Source organism: Pelodiscus sinensis, chromosome 9 (assembly GCF_049634645.1).
Source record: "Pelodiscus sinensis isolate JC-2024 chromosome 9, ASM4963464v1, whole genome shotgun sequence".
Lineage (NCBI taxonomy): Eukaryota > Metazoa > Chordata > Testudines > Trionychidae > Pelodiscus > Pelodiscus sinensis.
This window is the reverse complement of record NC_134719.1, coordinates 33,566,631-33,589,459: the sequence shown is the minus strand read 5'-3', so window position 1 is coordinate 33,589,459 and position 22,829 is coordinate 33,566,631. Positions and strand designations below refer to the sequence as shown.

The following is a 22,829-nucleotide window of genomic DNA, read 5'->3' as shown; positions in this document are numbered from 1 at the left end:
ATAAATCAGAGAAACCACAAATAAGGAAATGAATTAATAACACAATGTTAAATTGTTACAGATCACAATGATATCCAGCTGCGTTGAATTTTCAGATGTCAAGTTAAGAACGAGTGAGAAGAAAATATTAAACACTTTGAATAAAGACAAGAACAGGATAACTATTAGGTAAAACAGAATTGATATATTACTGTTCAGAAAGAAAATATAATTTTAGTTAAAATGAATAGCAAAAAATAATGTGTTTTATTGTACAGGTTTCCAATGGAAGGGAAGATAAAAACAAGAGACATGAAAGTAAACTGGTAAATATTTTGTGTCATATCTCATTGGCTTGAAAATAAAAGCCCTGATCTGAACTCCTAGGGTGCATCTACACAGCAGCGTTATTTCAGAATAATGTCTGTTATTCCAAAATAATTATGTGAGCATCTACACAGCTAGCCCGTTATTTCAAAATAATTTCAAAATAATGGGTGGCTTATTTTGATGTTTGTAAAACTCATTCCACAAGGAATAATGCCTCCTCCAAAATAGCTATTTCAGAATAGCAGTAGTGTGGATGCTCCACTGCTGCTATTTTGAAATAGCTCCTCCCCCAGACCATTCAAACTAATGACTCCTCCGTACTTCCTGGAGCTCTAAATCGAGGTAGCTTATCCACATTAGGGGCACTTGCCTCAGACTAATTTACAGGCTTCCTTGTAGTGTAGATGCGCTATTTCAAAATATGTTATTTTGGAGTATTTCTTCCGGAATAGCTTACTCTGAAATAATCGTGCAAATGAAGCCCAATTGACTTCATTGTATGCAGGTTCATGCCAATAGATGCCAAACAATGGTGCTTTTATCTTGAAATTGCCTTTTTTTCCCCCCCAATGGGGACTTTGACTCATGTTTTACTATACTTTTGTTGTTACTGTTGTTTCTGTGCTAAGATATATTTCTTTTTCAGTCTTATTCAGGCTCAATTAGGATGCATTCCTATTCAGGACTTCACTTTGACACAAGATATAGGCAAAATTTTCAGAAATGGCTTAAGAGTTACTAAATGTATGTTACAATTTAAAACATTTTGATATATTTACTAATAAAAACTGTATTATTAAATTACTAATTTTTTTTTCTTTTGTAGGGTTGTCTGAGTTTCTGACATCATGTAAAAACAATTTTTCTGCATTATTAAACTCTTTGATTTTAGCTAAGTGTTTTAGGTGCAAACTGTGGGAAAATTCTCTGCATGTATCCAAACAGCTAGAAAAAATTGGTAGGTATCAAAAAGAAGCAATATTTATATAATAGTGTGTGAAAGTTCACCACTAACTTCACTATAAACTGGAAGACCCATTTTCTGAACTATATAAGTCTTCCATCTTTTCATTTGCCAGAATCATGGTGGGAAAGATTGTTGCAAAGATGATTAGTTGACTGACCAGTAGAAATTCTTTCAGAATTAATAAATTCTTAGCTGGATTAGTAACTAGAATGAAAACTTAGATCTTGGAATAAGAACAAAAATACACAATAGAAAACATTTAAGGAACTTTTTTCCCCCAGAGACCTTGTAGTATCAGATAAATGTTTATAAAGAAAATGTAACTGTCCGTTAAATTACTCTTCCTCAGTAATAGTCTTTTTACACTCAGGGCAACTTTCAATGATGACATAATTATGACAAATGAAATTAGCTATTGATGTCTGTGACAGGCTTTAAAATAACTTATTTATTTCCCTAACAATAGTAGATTGCATATAAAATAAATAAAAGACTTATGCTGCTTTAATCTAATCTTGCTACCTGCGTCTCTGCAGCTGAGTCTTGATGCTGTATGGGAGAAGGGAACAGTGGTAGTACAGATCAACCAACCTAATTAATCTTCAGCACTTTTCTGTATTTGCAGTAAGGAGTGTTTAGACTTACCCTTGTCTTTAACAGTCTGTTCACTGTCCTTGAAATAGTCTGAAAAGACAATTGATCCACTACACTTTTTTGAGCTTCTTGTGATTTTTCACATTGCAACTGTATCGCTCTATGATTGAGTAGTGCTAAATAAATTCCATTTTCCCTTTCTTTCTACAGAGTCCAAATTATTCAAATCTGTTTTCTTGCAAGTGTCAAAATATCATATTGAATTTCATAAGTTTTAGCTAGATCTATGCATTCTGTAATCATGGTCCATTGCAATCTTTGGAAGTCCATGACATACAAATACGGACTTAGTGATCATAGTTGAAGCTGTGTTATCTTGCACTATCAATCTGGAAAGTGGCTAAAATAGTCCATTATGATCAGGTGGTCATACCTTCCGAGGGCAAACAAATCCATTCTGACTTTGTCTTCTAATGTTGTAAATTGTTCATGTGGTGTCATATTTTCTTCTCATTGTGTATCTGTATTTCAGGTTCCGCACTTGATCATTATTTCATCCATAACACTGTTTATATGTGAACAAAATATTACTTGTGCTCTTTTTTTAAATTAATCATTCCAAGGAAGTTTGTTGCGGGCTCTAATTCTCTTGTACAATAAGGTCCCTTTATAATGCACTGGGAGTGAAAGTAAATGTACATTGTGAAGGGGCCATCATGTAAATGAGAATTAGGTCCATATTCTTTCCAATATTTTTCATGTTTTTCTTCATTTTGTGAGTGCTCTCAAAATTGTTGGGTTCATTTTTATGTGGGGAATGTTTCTTTTTTCTGCTCTTTTTGTATTTGTGGCAAAAGGGCCTATAGTGGTTTTATTGTATTCACAGGAACTGGTAACTTCTTTGAGAGATGTCCCTGAGGGTGCTCCACATTAGGTGTTGAGCGTCCCAGCACCTCTCGACGGATTTTTCCCTAGCGGTGCATCGGGAGCTGTGCATATGCGGTATGTGGTGTGCGCTGGCCTCCCCCAGTGCCATCATGCATGCGCTGTCCCCCCACCTTCAGTTCCTTTCTACCGTCCCCGGCTTCCGATGGAACTCTTCAGTGCTCTTGTTTCTCTTCAGCATAGTTATAGAAATTTACTATTCTAGTTAGTTTAGTTTTAGTTTTTATTCAGTTGTTTAGTATTGCTTTAGTGTGCTAGTGGTACTTTAAAAAAAAAAACCCTCAGATTGGACAGTGCGCGTTACATCATAGGTGTGGCATGGGATCTCCCGGTTTCAAACGCTGTGCACTCTGCAATGAGGCAATGCCAGCCTCTCATGGACACGACAATTGTGTCAAGTGCCTTGGCAACTTGCACTCTCAGAAAGACTGCCCATACTGTGCTAAGCTTAAAGCACAGGCACGTAAAGATAGATAGTTCAGGGTCAAAATGCTGAAGGCTGATAAGGGTGAACACCCTTCTTCTGACCCAGGCTCGGGTCAGATTACGATGGCAAAAGGGATAAATCCCCTGAAGCTGCAAATAGATGGGCAAGCTCACTGCCTCAGCACTCCCCTAAGAGGCACTGTGCTGGCAGGCAATCGGATCCCTCTGATAAGCACTTTTGACTGCCCAGATGTCTCAAGTGAACAGCGCAGTAAACGCCAAAGTGCTAAAACAGCTGCCCCTTCAGAGGCAACGGGCCACACCATGCCTGCCTCGAACAATGTGGCACCAAGCAGGATGCTGCTTGCCTCAGCACCACCTCAAACAAAGTCTCAGGACCGCAGCACGGCACCGCAGCCACTCACTCCAATCTCCTATTTTGAATGACAACAGATATCCGCACTCCCCCTTTTCTAATTATACAGAATCACCTTCCTCCCCTCTCAATGGAAGAGGGATATGACTTGGCTGTGTTTTCATCACAGCTGTGTCCAAACTCAGAGGGATCAGGAATGCCAGTTAACCCCGCACAACCAAATTTCATCCCAACACAAACATCTCCCTGGACTCTATGCCCAGGGATGCTTCCACTCATGATTTGTCCTCCATAGTGGCAAATGTGGAATCAATGGCCGCAGCAACAATGTAGGAAGAGGCCATTTAAAACCAAACAATTAGAGAAACCTCACACTTCTCTGACTAAATCTCCTTATGTACCTACTGACAGAAATGATGGTGAGGATCTGTACTCTCCACATTTGTCTATTGCATCTTTATTTCAGCCTAACTCTTTTTCTACCATGGAGGAGGCAATCCTACCTCCATCCTCTAACAATACAGAGGATGTTTCTTCCTTTCAGGACCTTTTTAAAAGAGTTGCAACAGATTTAAATATCACCATGGAAGAAGTACAAGACTCTCACCATGATCTCACAAACATCCTCCAAACGACACTATCCGCTAAGATAGCTCTACCTGTCAATTCAGCCATACTCGTACCGGCAAGAGCCTTGTGGCAGACTCCTCCCCTCCCCTCCTGCCCTGTCCCTTTTCAGGGACCCCTTTCACGAGTGCCTCCTCAGGCAGGAGGTCACTTGTGTACTCACCATCGGTGCGATAGAGCCTGTACCAACAATGTTCAGGGGCAAGGGCTTTTATTCCAGATATTTTATAACGGAAAAGAAGTCGTGGGGATGGAGACCGATACTAGACCTCTGTGCTCTCAATCGTTATCTCCGAAAGCAGCGGTTTTGAATGGTTACTCTGGCTACGATTATCCCAGCACTTCAGAATGGGGACTGGTTCACATCCCTTGATCTCCAGGACGTGTACTTTCACATTGCTATTCATCCAGCACACAGAAGATTCTTACGCTTTCAAATCGACGCAGACCATTTTCAGTACAAGGTTCTGTCCTTTGGTCTCTCATCGGCTCCGCAGGTTTTTTCCAAGACCCTTGCTGTAGTGACTGCATATCTTCGGCATCTCCAGGTGATGATTTTTCTGTACCTCGACGACTGTCTAATCAGAGCTCAGTCGCTGCAGGAAGAGTACCATGTCATAAACGTTTCACGGATAGTGTTTGAAGCACTGGGGCTCATTCTCAATGTACCCAAGTCATCCCTGGAACCACATGAATCGATACAGTTCATTGGAGCTAATCTCGATTCTATACATGAACGAGCTCTCTTGCCTCCAACGAGGTTTCAGACAATATAGGACTTAATTCAGATACTCTGAATCAGCCCAAGAGTCCCCATATTACGCTGTCTACAACTCATGGGGCATATGGCTTCCACGACCTACGTCGTCAAACACGCAAGGTTACGTTTTTGATGCCTCCAACATTGGATGGCCACAGTTTGTCCCCCAAACATCTGCGACGTATGCATGACAGTAGCAGTACCCAATCACATCAAAGCATTGCTAGCCTGGTGGACCATTCCAGACAACCTACTGTCTGGAGTACTGTTTCATCACCCACAACCTTCGGTGCAGCTTACCACAGACGCGTCACTCATTGGATGAGGTGCCCATCTACAGCACAAACAAGTGCAAGGTTTATGGACTCCCAACAAATCGTTGATGCATATCAATTTCCTGGAAGTCCGGGCAGTATGAAATGCCTGCCAACATTTTCTTCCCATTATCCGAGGACAAGTCACACGAATCCTCACCGATAATATGACAACTGTCTATTATATAAACAAACAGGGTGGAGCCAGATCTCACTCCCTGTGTGCAGAAGCGGTGCGCCTATGGAATTTCTGCAACCAACACAATGTCTTTTTAATAGCGGAGTATCTTCCATGCCAGGACAACGTCACAGCCGATACCCTGAGCAGACACTTCTCCCCCAACCATGAGTGGGAGCTACATCCCAAGGTGCTTTCCACAGTCTTTCATCGCTGGGGGGTTCCGTCAATAGATCTGTTTGCTACTCACGGCAATGCAAAGTATCGCCAATGCTGCTCGAGAGCCGGGCTTGGCCGGAATTCGAAAGGGGACGCCTTTCTTCACAACTGGAGTCATGGCCTCTTATATGCATTCCCTCCGACGCCTCTAATACCTAGGACCTTGGAGAAAATCATCAGGGAAGAAGCCACAGTAATCCTAATAGCCCTTTCTTGGCTGTGTCAGACATGGTATCCTTACCTCCATCGTATGTCAATACGTCCCCCGTATCCATTACCAATACAACACAATTTGCTTTTACAGAATCATGGCTCCCTTCATCCACAGGTCTATCACCTAGCATTGACGGCATGGTAACTAGTTGGTTCCAAAGGTCAGAAATAACATGTTCGCAAACTGGAAATACATATTACTAAATAGTAGAAAGGCATCCACGCGAACTACCTACCTCTCAAAGTGGTCTCGTTTTTCATCATGGTGTTCTCGAACAAACATGAATCCAACTCTTGCACCGAAACCGAGCATTCTAGACTATCTGGTACACCTCAAAGAATCAGGCCTTTCCTACACCTCCATTAGGGTACATGTTGCTACAATAACTGCCTTTCACAAACCTATCGACGGATATACTTTATTCTCCCATCCTATAATGAAGAGATTCCTCAAAGGAGTCACCAATCTGTATCCGCACCACACTCAACCGGCGGACCCTTGGGACCTCAAAATGGTCTTCGATATTTTGATGGGAAAACCCTTTGAGCCCGTGGCGACGTGTGACCTTCATATTTTATCCATGAAGGTTATTTTCTTGCTGGCTATTACATCTGTGAGAAGGTCGGCGAATTGGCTGCTTTATCATCTTCACCTCCCTACACGGTATTCACCCATCAAGGGGTGATATTGAGACCACATCCGGGGTTTCTCCCCAAGGTGAACTCATGTTTTCATATCAATGAGCCTATAGTCTTGTCAGTTTTCCACCCCAAACCTCACCTCTCTCCGGAGCATGCACGTTTACACATTCTGGACGTGAGGAGGGCGCTGGCCTTTTATATCGAAAGAACTAAACCATTCCGAAAGACAGACGCTTTACTAATATCAGTAATGGAACGTTCTAAAGGCCGACCATTAACTGCACAGTGCATCTCCTCCATCATTGTGCAATGTATAAGACACTGCTTTAATCTGCGAAGCGAACCACTGCCGTCGACATTGAGAGCCCATTCAACTCGGGCAGTTGCCACATCCACTGCTTTCCTCAGGGGAGTTCCACTGAGAGAGATTTATAGAGTGGCCACGTGGTTTTCGGGCTTAACCTTTGCCACTCACTACGCCATCCCGAATCTTTTAATATAAGACTCAGCGGTGGCGGCAGCTGTGTTATCTTCGGTTACTGCATGTTAGCTCCAAACCCTCCTCCATTCGTGAGCTACTGCTGTACATTCACCTACAGTGGAGAACCCATGGGACACTGCTCAAAGAAGAAAAAGTTACCCTGTGAAGTAACAATGGTTCTTCGAGATGCGTGTCCTGTGGGTGCTCCATGACCCGCCCTCCTCCCCCTCTTCGGAGTTCTTTACTTTATATCTTTCAGATCAAGAGGCAGGAGGAACTGGCGGGGGCTGGACCGCGTGCACGCAAACGGCGCGAAAAGCCACGAGCCGCGCTTCGCGCATGCACGGTCCGGCAGACCATGGCTGGAAAAGATCTCCGATCCGTGGCGCCGGGACAAGCCCAACACCTACAGTGGAGCACCCACGGAACACGCATATCGAAGAACCATCGTTACTTCACAGGGTGAGTAACTTCTTCTTCCACATACCAGTGGAAGACACCACAGTCTTCGCACACCTGATAACCAAGTGATTTCTAAAATGTCCACAGGCTGTATACGCAGACGTTGTGGCCCCTCAAGAACCTTGGGACCTGCACGTGGTATTAACAACACTCATGAAGCCACCATTTGAACCTATGACTACATGCTCCCTGCACCATTTAACATTAAAGACGGCTTTGTTGGTGGTAATAATCTCAGCTCGTAGAGTGATTGAGATGGCGGGTCTCATGTCTGAACCACCTTTTTACCATCTTTTTTAAAGATAAAGTCACTATGTGACCACACCCAGAATTCTTACCAAAGGTGCGCTCTTCTTTCCACCTGAACCAGACAGTATGCTTACTGGTATTTTACCAAAGCCTCATACCAACGCCTTTGAAGCACAGATGCACATGCTAGATGTCAGAAGGGCACTTTCCTTTTATATCCATAGAACCAAGCCTTTCAGATTGTCTCCACAACTCTTTGTGTCTGTTGTAGATCACAGCAAGGGTAATCAAATATTGTCACAGAGATTATCATATTGGATTTCGGGATGGATTGCTACATGCTACTCGCTAAATGACTTACCTCCGCCGATTCCAATCCGAGCACACTCCACAAGAGCGGTTGCCACTTCCATCGCTTATCTAAGGAAAATTCCCTTGGAGGACATATGTGCAGCGGCCACATGGTCCTCAAAGAGCACTTTTTCAAGATATCACACACTTGCCATGGGACCTCTCCAACTTTCTAAATTAGCAAAAGCTGTACTACAAATGTCATACTTACCTAATCTGAAGTCCCTGCCTTCATAGAATGTATTGCTTTGTAGTCACCTAATGTGTAGCACCCCCAGGGAAGTCTCTCTCTCTCGAAGAGATTACTCACCTTTCTGTAACTGATGTTCTTCAAGATGAGCATTCCTGGGGGTACACCACTACCCTCCCTTCCTCCCCTCTATTTCGGAAAACCTTTGTAATAAGACATCAAACATCCTTTGCTGGGTTCTGGATAGAGAAGGAACTGAAGGGAGGAGGGGCCATGCATGCACGATGGCACCAGGTGGCCCCAATGCACTGCTAGAGAAAAATCCATCGAGAAGCGCTGGGATGCTCAGCACCTAATGTGGAAGCACCCCCAGGGATGCTCATCTATAAGAGGGAAGTAACTTCCTCTTCTAGAATAGATCATCTGTTTGGGAGATATCAAGGAGGAGATATGCTCTTAACAGCATGTCTGCAATTACTAGATGTCCTGGCCAGAAACACAGGATATCTCTTGCCCCAACCACTTCCCTCCTCCCGTCCCTCTTCAGGGACCCATCACACTTGAAGGGAGAGGGTTTTACTCCTGTTATTTTCTACCACAGAAAAAATCTGGGGGTTGGAGGCCTATACTGAACTTTCGCCATCTCAACCAGTACTTACGCAAGCAACGTTTCAAGATGGTGACCCTAACGACCATCATACCGGCACTCGAACAAGGAGACTTGTTTGCATCCCTCAATTTACAAGACACCTATTTCCATGTGACAGTTCATCCAGCCCACAGGCGCTTCCTTGGGTTCCTGGTAGGCTCCGATCACTACCAGTACAAAGTCCTGCTATTCAGCCTTTTGTCAACCCCCAGGGTATTCTCAACAACACTGGTGGTGGTAGTGGCCCTCCTACGTCGACTAGGAATCATCATTTTTCCCTATCTGGATGACTGCCTTCTCAGAGCCTGATCGTTCGATAATGCTTCAAGTGCCGTCAACACAACAAGACTGTTCTTCGACACCTTGGGTCTTATAATAAATACTCCAAAGTCATCCCTCATACCACAGCAAAGCATAGAGTTTATAGGTGCTTGCCTTGACTCCGTCACAGCACGCACCTACCTACCCGGCTCCAGACTTCGTACTATCCAGGACCTCGTACAGGTTCTCACTATTAGCCCCACAGTCCCTGTACTTACCTGTCTGCAGTTGATGGGACACATGGCAGCGACAGCATACGTTGTAGCACATGCTCGACTACATTTTCAATGCCTTCAGCACTGTATATCTACAGTATACACACCTCACAGACACGACGTGCACAGAATGGTCACTGTACCAAGCATCCCTGAAGTGGTGGACTATCCCCCACAACATACTGTCAGGTATACCATTCTGCAGATCCCAGCCAACCATCCAGGTCACAACAGATGCATCCCTGCTCAGCGGGGGGGGGGGGGCCCATATGCTGGACAAACAAGCTCAAGGTCACTGGTTGGCCCAGGAATCTCTCTGCCATATAAACCTGCTTGAGTTATGCATCCAAGGGGGATGCCTTCCTATACAACTGGGGTCAACAACTTCTGTAAGCATTCTTCCCATTCCACTAATCCACAAGGTCCTAGAGAAAGTGGCCATGGACAGAGCAATATTAATTCTAGTAGCACCATTCTGGTCGCGCCAGACTTGGTTTCCTTACCTGTTCCACATGTTGTCTCATCCCCCGTATCATCTTCCCAATCAGCCTGATCTACTGACACGGGATCACGGGCAACTGCTTCATCGACAACCAGATCACCTCGCTCTGTCCACCTGGCTCCTAACTGGTTCCAACAAGAAGGAATAAGTTGCTCGAAAGCTGTTGACCATATTCTTTTACATAGTGGAAAGGCTTCGACTCATAATACACACCTTCATAAATGGAGAAGGTTCTGTGAATGGTGCTCACACACAAACTTGAATCCTTATGAAATGCCTCTATATTCCATTCTGGAGTATATTTTGCACCTCTAACATCTCGGATTTTCTGTCATCTCTCAAGGTACATTTGGTGGCTATCACAGCTTTCTGCCAGCCAAGCAAAGGCTATACCGCCTTCTCGCGCCCCACTACGAGAAGATTTCTCAAAGGGCTGACTGGCCTTTTTCCCGAACACAAACAGCCTCCGGACCCCTGGAACTTAGATCTGGTCCTAGACACCCTGATGCGGCCACCATTCGAACCTTTGGCCAGATCTGACTTCAACTCTCTCACCATGAAGGTTGTGTTCATTTTAGCAATCACATCTGCACTCAGGGTAGGAAAACTAGCAGCCCTTTCGGCATCACCTCCCTACACCATTTTCACGCCACAGAGTGTCATCCTACACCCACAACCATCGTTTTTACCCAAGGTCAATTCCAGCTTCCATATAAACGGACCAATTATCCTATCCGTGTTCTATCCAAAACCACACTCCTCTGAATGCCATGCAAGTCTTCACTCACTCGATGTCCGCAGGGCCTTGACATTCTATATTGAAAGAACCCGCAATATACAGAAGTCCCAACACCTATTAATTTTGCTAGCTGACCGTTCTAAAGGCCGCCCACTCTCATCACAGCGAATATCGACTATAATAGTGTTCTGCATCGCAAAATGCTATGAACTGAGAAACATCACCTTACCTCATACTATTAGAGCCCACTCTGCCAGGGCAGTGGGATCTTCAACAGCCTTTCTCAAAGGAGTTCCCATCAAGGACATTTGCCGAGCTGTGACTTGGTTCTCTGACCTTACGTTCACAAACCACCACGCACTACCAAAGATCATCTCCGACACGGCAGTAGCCACTGCGATCTTTTCCTTAGTGGCAACAAACTGACTCTACACCCACCGCCATATTCTGGCTACTACTGTGGAATCACCCATAGTGGAGCACCCATGGGGACACTACCCGAAGAAGAAGAAGAAGTTACTCACCTTGTGCAATAACGATGGTTCTTCAAGATGTGTGCCCCCGTGGGTGCTCCATGACCTGCCCTCCTCCTCTTTGGAGTCTGTTGCTTATGTCTTCCAGACTGCGACAATCAGGAGGAGCTGGCGGGAGCTGGACCACGTGACCAGAAACAGCGCAAAAAGCTGCAAGATGGCTGCCGCATATGCACAGTCCAGCAGACAACGGATGAAAGATCTTCGATCTGCGGTGCTGGGACGAGTCTGACACCCACAGTGGACCACCCCCAGGAGACACACATCTAAAAGAACCATTATTACTGCACAAGGTGTGTAACTTCTTCTTTACACAGCACACAGTGAACCCATGGAAGTCCTCGCCAAAGGATGTAGTGAAGACTAAGACTTTAACAGGGTTCAAAAAAGTACTGTCCACCTAGCCCAGTATCTTGTCTGCCAACAGTGGCCAATGCTAGGTGCCCTCAGAGGGAATGAACAGAACAAGTAAACATCAAGCGATCCCACCACTGTCACTCATTCCCAGCCTCTGCCAAACAGAAGCTAGGGAGACCATTCCTACCCATCTTAACTAATAGCCATTGATGGACCCATTCTTCATGACTTGGAGCAAAATCAAATCAGTACAGGCAGTCCCCGAGTTACGCGGATCCGACTTATGTTGGATCCACAGTTACAAACGGGGCTTTTCTCGCCCCGGAGGATGGGAGCGGCGGGATGCCCAGATGCGCCGCGGTCCGCCGTCCCCGTCCTCCGGGGCAAGAAAAGCTGCTCCCCGTCTCCCTGGTCTGCCTTGGAGCACGCCCGCAGCGGGACAGCCCGGGTGCGCTTGAGCTGTCTCCCTGCGGGCGTGCTCCGCGGCTTTGCTCCACGTCTCCCTGGTCTGCAGGGCTGAATCAGGGCACCTGGGGCAGAGCAACTGGGGTGCTGCTGGGTTGCTCCAGTAGCGCGGCTCCTCGGCGCTACTGGAGCAACCCAGCAGCACCCCAGCTGCTCTGCCCCAGGCGTCCCCAAGTCAGCCGCTGCTGAAACTGACCAGCGTCTGACTACAGGAAGCCCGAGGCACAGTTGCGTAGGGGCAAAATTAGAAAGATGAAGGCACAAAACGAGCTCAGTCTATCTAGAGACATAAAGGGTAATAAGCAAACATTCTACAAATATATTAGAAGTAAGAGGAAGACTAAGGATGGTGTGGGCCCATTGCTCAATGAAGAGAAAAAAACAATAACAGAAAACATGGAAATGGCAGAGATGCTTAATGACTTCTTTGTTTCTGGTTTCACTAAGAAGGTTGGTGGTGACTGGATGTCTAATATAGTAAATGCTAGTTAAAATAGTAAAAGAACAAGTTAAAAATTACTTAACGATATTAGATGTCTTCATGTCACCAGGGCCTGATGAAATGCATCCCCGAATACTCAAGGAACTGATAGAGGAGGTATCTGAGCCATTAGCTATTATCTTTAAAAAGTCATGGAAGTTGGGAGAGAGTCCAGCAAACTGGAAAAGGGCAAATATAGTGCCCATCTATAAAAAGGGAAACAAGAAAAACCCAGGAAACTAGAGACCAGTCACCTTAACTTCTGTGCCAGGAAAGATAATGGAGCAGATAATTAAGGAATTCATCTGCAAACATCTGGAAGATGATACAATGATAAGTAACAGCTAGCAAGGATTTGTAAAGAATAAATTGTGTAAAATCAATCTGATAACTTTCTTTGATAGGTTTTACAAGTCTTGTGGATCAGGAAAGCATTGGACGTGGTCTACCTAGACTTCACTAAAGCATTTGATACAGTCTTGCATGACCTTCTTATCAATAAGCTGGGGAAATACAACCTAGATGGGGCTACTATAAGGTGGTGCATAACTGGCTGGATAACAATTCTCAGAGAGTAGTTATTAATGATTCATAGTCATGCTGGCAGGGCATAACAAGTGGGGCTCTACAGAGGTCAGTTTAGGGACTGGTTCTGTTGAACATTTTTATCGATTTAGATAATGGCATAGAGAGTGCGCTCATAAAGTTTACAGATGATATGAAATGGGGAGGGGTTGCAAGTGCTTTGGAGGATAGGGTCATAATTCAAAATGATCGATAAACTAGAGAAATGGTCTGAGGTAAATAGAATGAAGTTTAATAAGGACAAATGCAAAGACAATCAGTTCTTTGGGTGATGTCCTCTGACCTCCCCATCTCACACGGTGCCAACCACTGCAGACTGATGATGAGGAGGGGCAACTTTCTGATGGATATACTGAAACATGGCACATAGAATTGCCTCCTGATAACACTTCTTCATATCTTGAAGAGGCAGTAATACCGGATGATACTCACCCATCAGACGACCTGAAACCATTCCAGGAGCTGTTTAAGAGGGTGGTGACATCAGCTCTAGGAAGTAGGGGAGAAACAGCATTGACTTCTCAAAAAATCCACCCCTCTTCACAGGGAAGAATCACGCTCCTTATCAACGAGGCAATAATGGAGGTTTCCGACGAAATCTAGCAGACCTCCGCCTCATTTTGGCCAGTGTGCAAGAGATCTGACAGGAAGTACTTTGTACCACCAAAAAGATCTAGACTTTCTTTTCTCGCATCCACAACAAAATTCTCTCATTGTGGATGCTCCTAACCAATTTGCAAAGGCCTTTTGGGCCAGATCAGCATCCAGTGACAAGGAACACAAGAAACTAGACATATTTGGGGAAAATGTCTATTCCTTGGCTACTCTTCAATTAAGAATTGCCAACTTTGCTGGCAAACCATGACTTTGATAACTATTCCAAACTGGCCGAGTTGATGGAATACCTACCAGAATCCAAAGACCTGTACTCAAATCAGTCATAAATGAAGGTCACACTGTTGCTCGTACAACACTCCTTTCCTCAATAGATGTATCTGACACAGCTACCAGGGCAGTTGCCACAGCCATGGTGATGAGAAGAGCCTCTTGGCTTTTTTCAGCTGGGGTACCCAAAGAATTCCAATCCAGGGTAGAAAACCTTCCGTTTGATAAGCGCAAGCTTTTTCTGGCTACTACGGATGAGATCCTACATAGTAGGAAGTATTTCTGCATGACCCTTCGTATACTTGGCATGTATACTCTGCCGTGTTGTTGAAGACATTACACCCCATACAACAAAAATAGAGACAGCTACTATAACCGCGTTCAGCAAAAGCAATATTATGTCTACGGTTGCCCTAGACAATGCTCTCAGAGGAGGCGCCCACCTCCAACTCGCTATTCTGGTCCCCAGGCAACAAAGCAGCAGGTTTGAAGATTTGGTTGAGGGCCTGCCCAACCTCTCACTTCAACCTTTGCCAACAAAGAAGTACCATCTCTTTACCAAGAGAGTCTGTCCCTTTTACCACCAATGGGATGTCATAACATCAGATCAGTGCGTCTTAGAGATCATCCACATAGGATATGCCATCCCTTTTACATTGCTTCCCCCATTCGGTCCCTCTTCAGAGATCCCTCTCATGAGATGCTTCTCATCCCTGGCACAGTGTGAACCCATGGCACAACCTTCACCTAGGGCACCGAGAATGGACAGGGCTGGCTCCAGCTGCCCTCCAGTATCCCACACTAACCCCAGATCCCCTGGAGTCATGACTGCACCTATGCCACCACCAGAGGAGCCGACTAGCACAGCAACGGGACATAAGTCTTGATCTCACTGACGTTTCCCAGGTCAGAAAACATAAGCATCACCAAGACGTGACAGGAGGATTAGGATCGTGTCCCTTGTTGAGTCTGTGGCATGACACTGTTAGCACTCCCCATTACCAATAAGGGGCTCACCATGCTCACTGGCCTTATCACAATTCAGTGCCTACCATGGGAATACAGGAAGATTGTTCTCCCAACACTCCTGCCCAGATAGGGAACACACATCTTCTGTGTCTTGCAAACCACTACATTATTAATATCCTCCGTGGCACACTGATTGGTAGTACTATGACACTCATCACAGCCAATTGTCCCCCTGTCATTATTGGGCACCCCGACACACCTCCACTGTGGCTCTTACACCCACACAAAGGTCAGTGCCCTCTGTATACTCACATCCATTGCATTCCCTATCTGAAGGCACAGATCTAGAGGAAATGCAGATCGAGGACGACCCAACTGTCCAGCGATCTGACGTAGCACCCAATGATAATTCCTCCTTCACTCCTGATGAAGTGATTATCCCAAATGACCCAACACCGACTGATGACCTTAATCAATTCCAGGACTTATTTAAAAGGTTGGCTATCAGTCAGGAGGTAGTATTATCAGAGGCTCTGGAGAAACATCACAAACTCATAAGAACTTACAGCCCTCTGCAAAATCCCAAATTGCCCTGCCTCTAGACAAAGCAATCCTTGAGGTAGCTGATGAAGTACGGCAAACACCAGCCACACGCCCCAAATAATAAAAGGGCTGATAGGAAGTATTTTGTTCGATCTAAAGGCACAGACTTTATCTACACCCTCAACCCAACCCTTTAGTGGTTGATGCTGCTAATCAAAGGTCCAAAAAAAACCCAATACAAAGAAACAACCAGTGTAGAGAGAGCCTAAGAGTTTCCTCACATGAGGAAAATGAATTTTGTGTTGTGCACCAGTATTGAGTTCATGTGGCTTGTTTGGATGTGCCACCCAAGTTATTAATAAATATTTTTAAACCTCTACCTTTTCCCTCTGCAGCCATGTCAGCTCTCCTGGTGCCTGCTGCCCCCCCCTCCTCCTCATCCTCCTCTGCTGTCCTGACTCCTGCTCTTCACTGTCCTCAGCCCTCCTGCAACCTGCCCCCATCCACCAGCCCTTCTCTCCTCCCTTTGCCCACTTCTCCAGTAGCCCCACTCTGATCATGTGAGCTACCCCTCCTCATCCCCTCTTTTAACACCTCCCTTTACAAACCTGCCCTGCATCTCTTCTCTGATGGTGGTCCCTCCACTGCAGGTGTCTGCCCTTCTGCTTCACCCCCAGAATCCCCTGGCACCTGCACCTTCTCTTACCCCTGCACCCTCCTGGTGCCTCCCCCTTCCCTCACTTCCCCTGCCCCCTTTGCCCTCTTTTTCCCTGATGCCCACCCCCTCACCATTCTCTGCCCTCATGCCCCTGTGCCCTCACACTTGACTTGCTCCATCCCAGCCTTCCTCATTCCCACCCCTTCTTTCAAGCCTTCTCCCAGCACCTCCCCTCACCCCTCTAGCCCCCAATGCCCTTATCCTCTCCCCTCCCAGCATCACCCTGTTCCCCTCCCACTGACACCTCTCCCCTCCTGCCCTTTTCCTCATTGTCTGCGCTTGGCCCCCTGCCATTTGTCTTTCCTCCACCCTGTCCCTTTCGTGCCTTCCCCTTCGCCTCCGCACAAGCACCTGCCTCTCCCAGCCCTTCCCCTTTCCTTCTGCACAAGCCCCTTCCCTCCCTCTCCCTCTCCCTCTCCCTCTACCGTACCTTCTGCCTTCCACTTTGTGGGGCCGGAGTCTGTGCTTTGTCCCCAGACTCCGAACCCGCAACTCAGCCATGCGGCGCATCACAGCGCCCAGCAAGTTTAAAATTCCGGGCTATGACGTTACGTCACGTCTGGGCGTCTCTCCACCCACTGGTTTGAGCATGCTGCACAGGGCAGCAGCAGCCAGGGAAGGGGAGCCTAGAGAAGGTTGCGCACGGCAGGGACGGGGACGGGGGAGAGACACTCTGGGGCCAGGGTGGGAGGACCCGCTCGAGCTCCAGCTCCAAATATTGCAGGAGCATGGGCACCACAAACCCACACAACTCACCACCCATGCCTCTGCTGGCTAGCCGTCTCTCTCTCTCTCTTTTTCAGACGGGGCGGGGGAGCGCCGGCTCCTCGCGGAACCCCTCGTTTTGCTCCGTGGAACCCCAGGGTTCTGCGGAGCACCAATTGGGAAACACTGCCCTAGATGAAACTTTCAAGGGAAAACCATTGTCTTCTCAGTGCATATCAAAGCTGATAACATCGTGCATTATTACCTGCTACTTGCTCCAGAATAGGGCATTACCAACGATTCCAAAGGCCCATTCTACCAGAGAAATGGTGACATCAGCTGCTTTTCTCAAGGGAGTCTCACTCCAGGAAATATGCAGAGCAGCCACATGGTCGTCGAGTCACACCTTCATAAAGCATTACACTATTCCACCGTCTTCCACAACAGATACTGCAGTAGCCACTGCAGTTCTAAGATTTGTAGCAATTAACCGAAGCCCACCATCCATTCAAATGGGCACTGCTATGCAGTCACCAACAGTGGAGCACTCCTGGGGACATCACTGAAAGAAGAAAGAGTTACTTACCCTGTGCAGTAACGATTGTTCTTAGAGATGTGTGTCCCTGTGAGTGCTCCATGACCTGGCCTCCTCCCCACTTATTTGGGTAATAATAGCAGCCCATGAGGGCGTCAAAGAAGAAACAGAGGAGAAGCAGGCTGCATGTGCTACTTCAAAGGCAGGAGGACTGCTCTCCACTCGCACATGCGTAGCCTGCCTGAGCATTGCTCTGAAAGTCTCTGATCCATGGTGCCGGTACAAGCCCAACACCAGCAGTGGAGCACCCACAGGGACACACATCTCAAAGAACAATCATTACTGCACAGGGAGAGTAACTTCTCTTTTCCTCTCTCCGTTCTGAAAACTGACCATTTATTCCTACCCTTTGTTTCCTGTCTGTTAACCAATTATCAGTTCACGAGAGGACTGTCACTCTTATCCCATGACACCTTACTTAAGAGCCTTTGGTGAGGGACCTTGTCAAAGGCTTTCTGGAAATCTAAGTACACTGTATCCACTGGATTCCCATATGCTTGTCCATATGCTTGTTGATTCCCTCAAAGAACTCTAGTAGTTTAGTAAAGCACAATTTCCTTTTGAGGAAACCATGATATTTGGTCTCTGATCCCATCCTGACCCTGACTCTAGCCTGGCATTACCTCTAATATCCAACTTCTGACTCCAGGCTTATTGTGACGTGATTCCTACCTCCTGATTCCAGTCTTATACTACCTGTGTTGTCCGATTCTGGTCAGACTTTGATTCCAACTCTTGCTCATTGAATCCCACTCCAGAGATTTCTCTGACCCCTGTTCAATGACTAACCACCCTGATATGTGAACCCAAGTTCATCTCTGGCTTCTGGACTAGACTGCACATCTGTTTGGCATTTTGCACTAATCCAAGCCTCTGCTGCAGATTCAGGGTTTGTATAGACTGCAGGCTTCTTTCGGAAGAAGCTTTTCCGAAAGAGATCTTCCAGAAAAACTTTTTCCAAAAGAGAGTGTCTACAGAGCAAAAGTGCATCAAAAAAGCGATCTGTTTTTTCAAAAGATAGCGTCCACACTGAATGGACACTATCTCGCACTTAAGCTGTGATTGCTATGGACCGAGTGGCCACCAGGGCACTTCTGCTTTTTCCTCTTTCCTCTTCTTTTGAAATAACTCTCTCTTCCCTGTCCACACATGCCTTTTTTTGAAAGAGCTATTTCAGGAAAAGGCTTCTTCCATGTAGAAAGAGATTTATCAGTATCAAAAAAAAACCCTCTGTTCTTTCGATTTATTTTGAAAGAACGCAATTTCAGTGTGGACATAACTAGAGTTTTTTTCGGAATTGCAGTGTAGACATATCGTTAGCAATGGGATCTAGAGTACTGTACCTGTCTTTGCTGCCTGCTTCCTCATACTGGTCATCAGCCTGAACACAGCTTGATAATCATCCAAATCTGTAATACACATAGGACTGGTGTTTGAAGAAGAAATGGAGGCTGCATACTGTAACTGGAATTTCTTTGAGATACATGTTCCTGATCTGTAATGCCCTACCCTCTACCCCTGCTGCCTTGGATCTTGTTAGATTTGTAGTAAGACGGGGAACAGAAGAAGCAGTGAGCTGCACTGCCTCTCTTATTCTTGCTTAGGAGAATGAAGAGACATACTGTACATATGTGGGCCAACGGAGAGTGCACTTGGACATATGGAATGTAGTATGTGTTACCATATGTTGACTAGAGATAGGACTGTACATTTCAAATAACTTCCAGTTACATTAAGTAACCTCCATTTCTTACAAGTGAATTTCTCCAGTTTCAGGTTATTTGTATTCATTCCAGTGAGTCATAGTTCCAAGGAGGAATCTGCTGATTTGTAATTTAAGTCTTGACTCACAAACCCCACAAAGCGAGGCTGAGGAATTGGGAATACTTGAAGAGGCATGTTTTTGCAGAAATCTCTGCTAGTTTATCTGTTAGTCCACTACATTACAGAGACTGCCTGTTCTTTCCTGACTTTAATCAGGTGTTTTGTTAAATCTGTTCTAGAACTGTATATTTTCCCAGAAGATTTTGGAGACAAGTGGTTCTTCCTAGAGTGAATTTTAGTTACATCTTGCTCAAAAAAATAGAGACTTCACAGGGATTTCTGGCATATGCTTAAAGGGTCCTCTGGGTAGTCAACAGGACTCTCTTGCATGGAAACTTGTTTTATTTCAGTACCATGCTGTTTAATCATTTGTGTATCCATATTATTTATTTGCTGTCTGTTGGAGTTTTTCCTGAGTAAAACCTATAGGAATTGGTCGTTGATCTGCCTTTCTTTCATTCCATAACTTAATAAAGAAACTGTCATTCTCAAATGTTTTATACTTAATTGTATTCCTTTTATATTTTGTTTATACTGTTGTATACATTTAGCTAAACAGTATTCAAATATCTGACCACAAAAAGAGAAATACAGTAAACTTCCGATATTCCGGCACCATTAGGACCTTTAGGTGCTGGATTATCAGATATGCCGGACTGTCGGAAGGGGGGCCACCCCAGACCCCTCATAGCCCCCCCTTTCGATAGTCCGGCTCTGCCCCAGGCGTCCCCGATTCAGCTGCTGCTGGTCAGTTTCAGCAGCAGCTGAATTGGGACGCCTGCAGCAGAGCAGCTGGGGTGCTGCCAGGTTGGTCCGGTAGCGCCGCCCCTTAGCACTGAGAGATCAACCTGGCAGCACCTCAGTTGCTCTTGGGGATGCCTGGGGCAGAGCAGCTGGACCCTCTGGACCCTCAGCACTACTGGGCCAACGTGGCAACACCCCAGCTGCTCTGCCCCAGGCATCCCCAAGTCAGCCGCCACTGAAACAGACTAGCGGCTGACTCCAGGAAACCTGGGGCAGAGCAGCTCTGCCTCGGGCTTCCTGGAGTCAGCTGCTGGTCAGTTTCAGCAGCGGCTTAATTGGAGACAGCTGGGGTGCTGCCGGGTTGGTCCCGCAGCACCAAGGGGCAGTGCTACGGGACCTACCGGCAGCACTCCAGCTGCTCTGCCCCCGGCTTCCCCGATTCAGCTGCTGGTCAGTTTCAGCAGCGGCTGAATTGGGGAAGCCAGGAGCAGAGCAGCTCCAATGGTCTGGACCATCAGATGCCGGACCAATGGAGTTTTATTGTAAAATGGACTGTTATTGAAAACATTGACAACATACTGAAAACATGCTAGAAAAAGATGTCTCGTTTAAATTACTTATGCTTTACATTTACTTGCCAAAGGCAATTGTTAAAAGTAATAATTTGGAATTAAAAGTTGCAATAGAAAATATTTTAACATTTATTTTTAAATTTTACAGGAGTAACATTATCAAATGCAATGGTAAATGCAGGTCTGACATCATTTAAAAAAATTGAAGATGCAAATGCAAGGGAACTTGAATTGGTATTTAAAATTTATATACATATTTATATATGGAAAATGCTAATGTTTAATAGATAATGAGTTATGGACTCCCATGTTTAAAGTGATTTATTCTAGTTCAGTAACACACTAGATTAAGGAAATATTTAATTTTCTGACAAAGGTATTGATTTTTTCCCTGAAGTTGATTTATTATTTTGATGTTCTGTTTAAGTTATAAATTACATATCAATTTTAGTGACATTTTTGTATTACTATATGGGGGAAGTGAAATTTACTCTAGAACTTTTTTCTAACTAAAAAAATAATAGCTCAAATTCAGGAATTTTATCCTTTTAGTAGTGGAAAGTTGTAGTATGAAATCTTAACCCTATTGAAATCCATAGTAAAACTTCCATTGAACATCAGTGAAGAAATATATGGGATTAAATTTTGTCATGCTCCTGATGCACAAATTCTTTTTCATTTTTACTTCTTAAGTGTGATAGCATATTTTCCCTACAGTGCGTACAGAGCTTTTTCAGATCTCTAAATTATGTGGAATTCATTAAGACACTTGTTTTCCATTCAGGAATGTGTTAGGTCTTAGTTTGCCTTCTCCACCATTCCTATGAAGTGTATCATCATTTAATAAAAGTTTAGGACAATGATATATGTGCTAGAGGGAGTTTTTGAGATTTGTTTGGAGAGAAGCATTGGACATTTTTGGCTTTTTGATTAGGTTACTATTAAGGTTACCATTTGAGGGAGGCAGATAAGAATCTTATATTTGGGTTTTTTTAATGACTCTGATGGCCTTACTTTGTTCCTTGTCCTTGGTTTTAAATTTCTCTCTTATTATATCACGTTAAAATAACAGTAAAGTGGCAAAATCAAGCACTCCAAATTTAAGCACTTAATTTAGAAAATTTCTGAATTAAGATTGTCTGCGAAACCTTAATTTGGCTCTTTTTTCTGTATGTGTTATGATATAATATTTAATTATATAATCACAAATTACTTTCTTAGCAGAATCCCTGCCTCATCCTGTGCACTGGATAGATGGTAATCACTTAATGAATAACAGTTAGATGTACTTATACATATCAGACTTCATGGACTCAAATTGGGCACCCAGAAAATAAGTAGCAATCAATTAATGACCATCTGTGAAAGTTAAGTGACTTCTCTAGTATAAGATAGGAACTCCATGGCAGAGGCAGAAATAGAACTAGTTTTCCATGCAGCAGTCAGGTGCCTTGACTGTGAGACTATCATTTCTCTTTATTCAGTCACTACACACTTTCCAATTTCTGAAACATATGAAGCCACGGTCCTGGACAGTATCCCCCAGTACACAGCCCTGATTTATTCCTAGAGAAAGCTCATCTTGTGCACTAAATTAGGCAGGTGTCTCTAGGAAAAATATCTGGTCATATAATTAGAGACAAAAACCATATGCCCAAGCGTACCTAATTAAGACTTCAGAAGCTAACTTTCTGTGTTCTTGACTTTGCAACTTATTTGTCTTGTATTTTCCAGATTTTTAAAAAAGAAAATTGAAAAAAAAATACTATTATGTGTCTTCATTATTGATATCCAAGTGGTTTGTCAAAAGGATTAGAACCTCTAGATTAGTGCTGGGCATCCTGCAGGACCAAAGGTGGAATCCCAGTGCTGCAGGCTGCTATGGCCCACTGAGATGGAGAGCCACTTGTGGCCCACTCACTGTTCTTAATGTCCATCACTGCTCTAGATCGCCAGCACAGACCTCTGCCACTGAAACCAACAGAGTAAATGATAGCAGTTAAGGATGTTTAATTGCAGTTAATTGACTAGTCGAGTAGTCGATAGGCACTTCCCCATTCCTCCTTTGAAATGTACACGCCCTACTGTGGCTCTTGTACATTTCAAAGAAGGAATGCGGAACTC

At 44.8% G+C, this 22,829-nt stretch overlaps 1 protein-coding gene across 11 annotated transcripts in view; it reads left to right on the top strand.

Annotated features, from left to right (window-relative positions):
• HFM1 (helicase for meiosis 1) overlaps positions 1-22,829 on the top strand; it is a 155,894-nt gene that overhangs the window by 84,901 nt on the left and 48,164 nt on the right. For all 11 annotated transcript variants that reach the window (XM_075936496.1, XM_075936499.1, XM_075936502.1 and 8 more), the window contains 5 exons: positions 62-168; positions 258-305; positions 956-1,053; positions 1,136-1,267; positions 20,854-20,939. In XM_075936496.1, the coding sequence (XP_075792611.1) occupies positions 62-168; positions 258-305; positions 956-1,053; positions 1,136-1,267; positions 20,854-20,939 (471 nt within the window). The remainder of the gene's footprint in view (positions 1-61; positions 169-257; positions 306-955; positions 1,054-1,135; positions 1,268-20,853; positions 20,940-22,829) is intronic.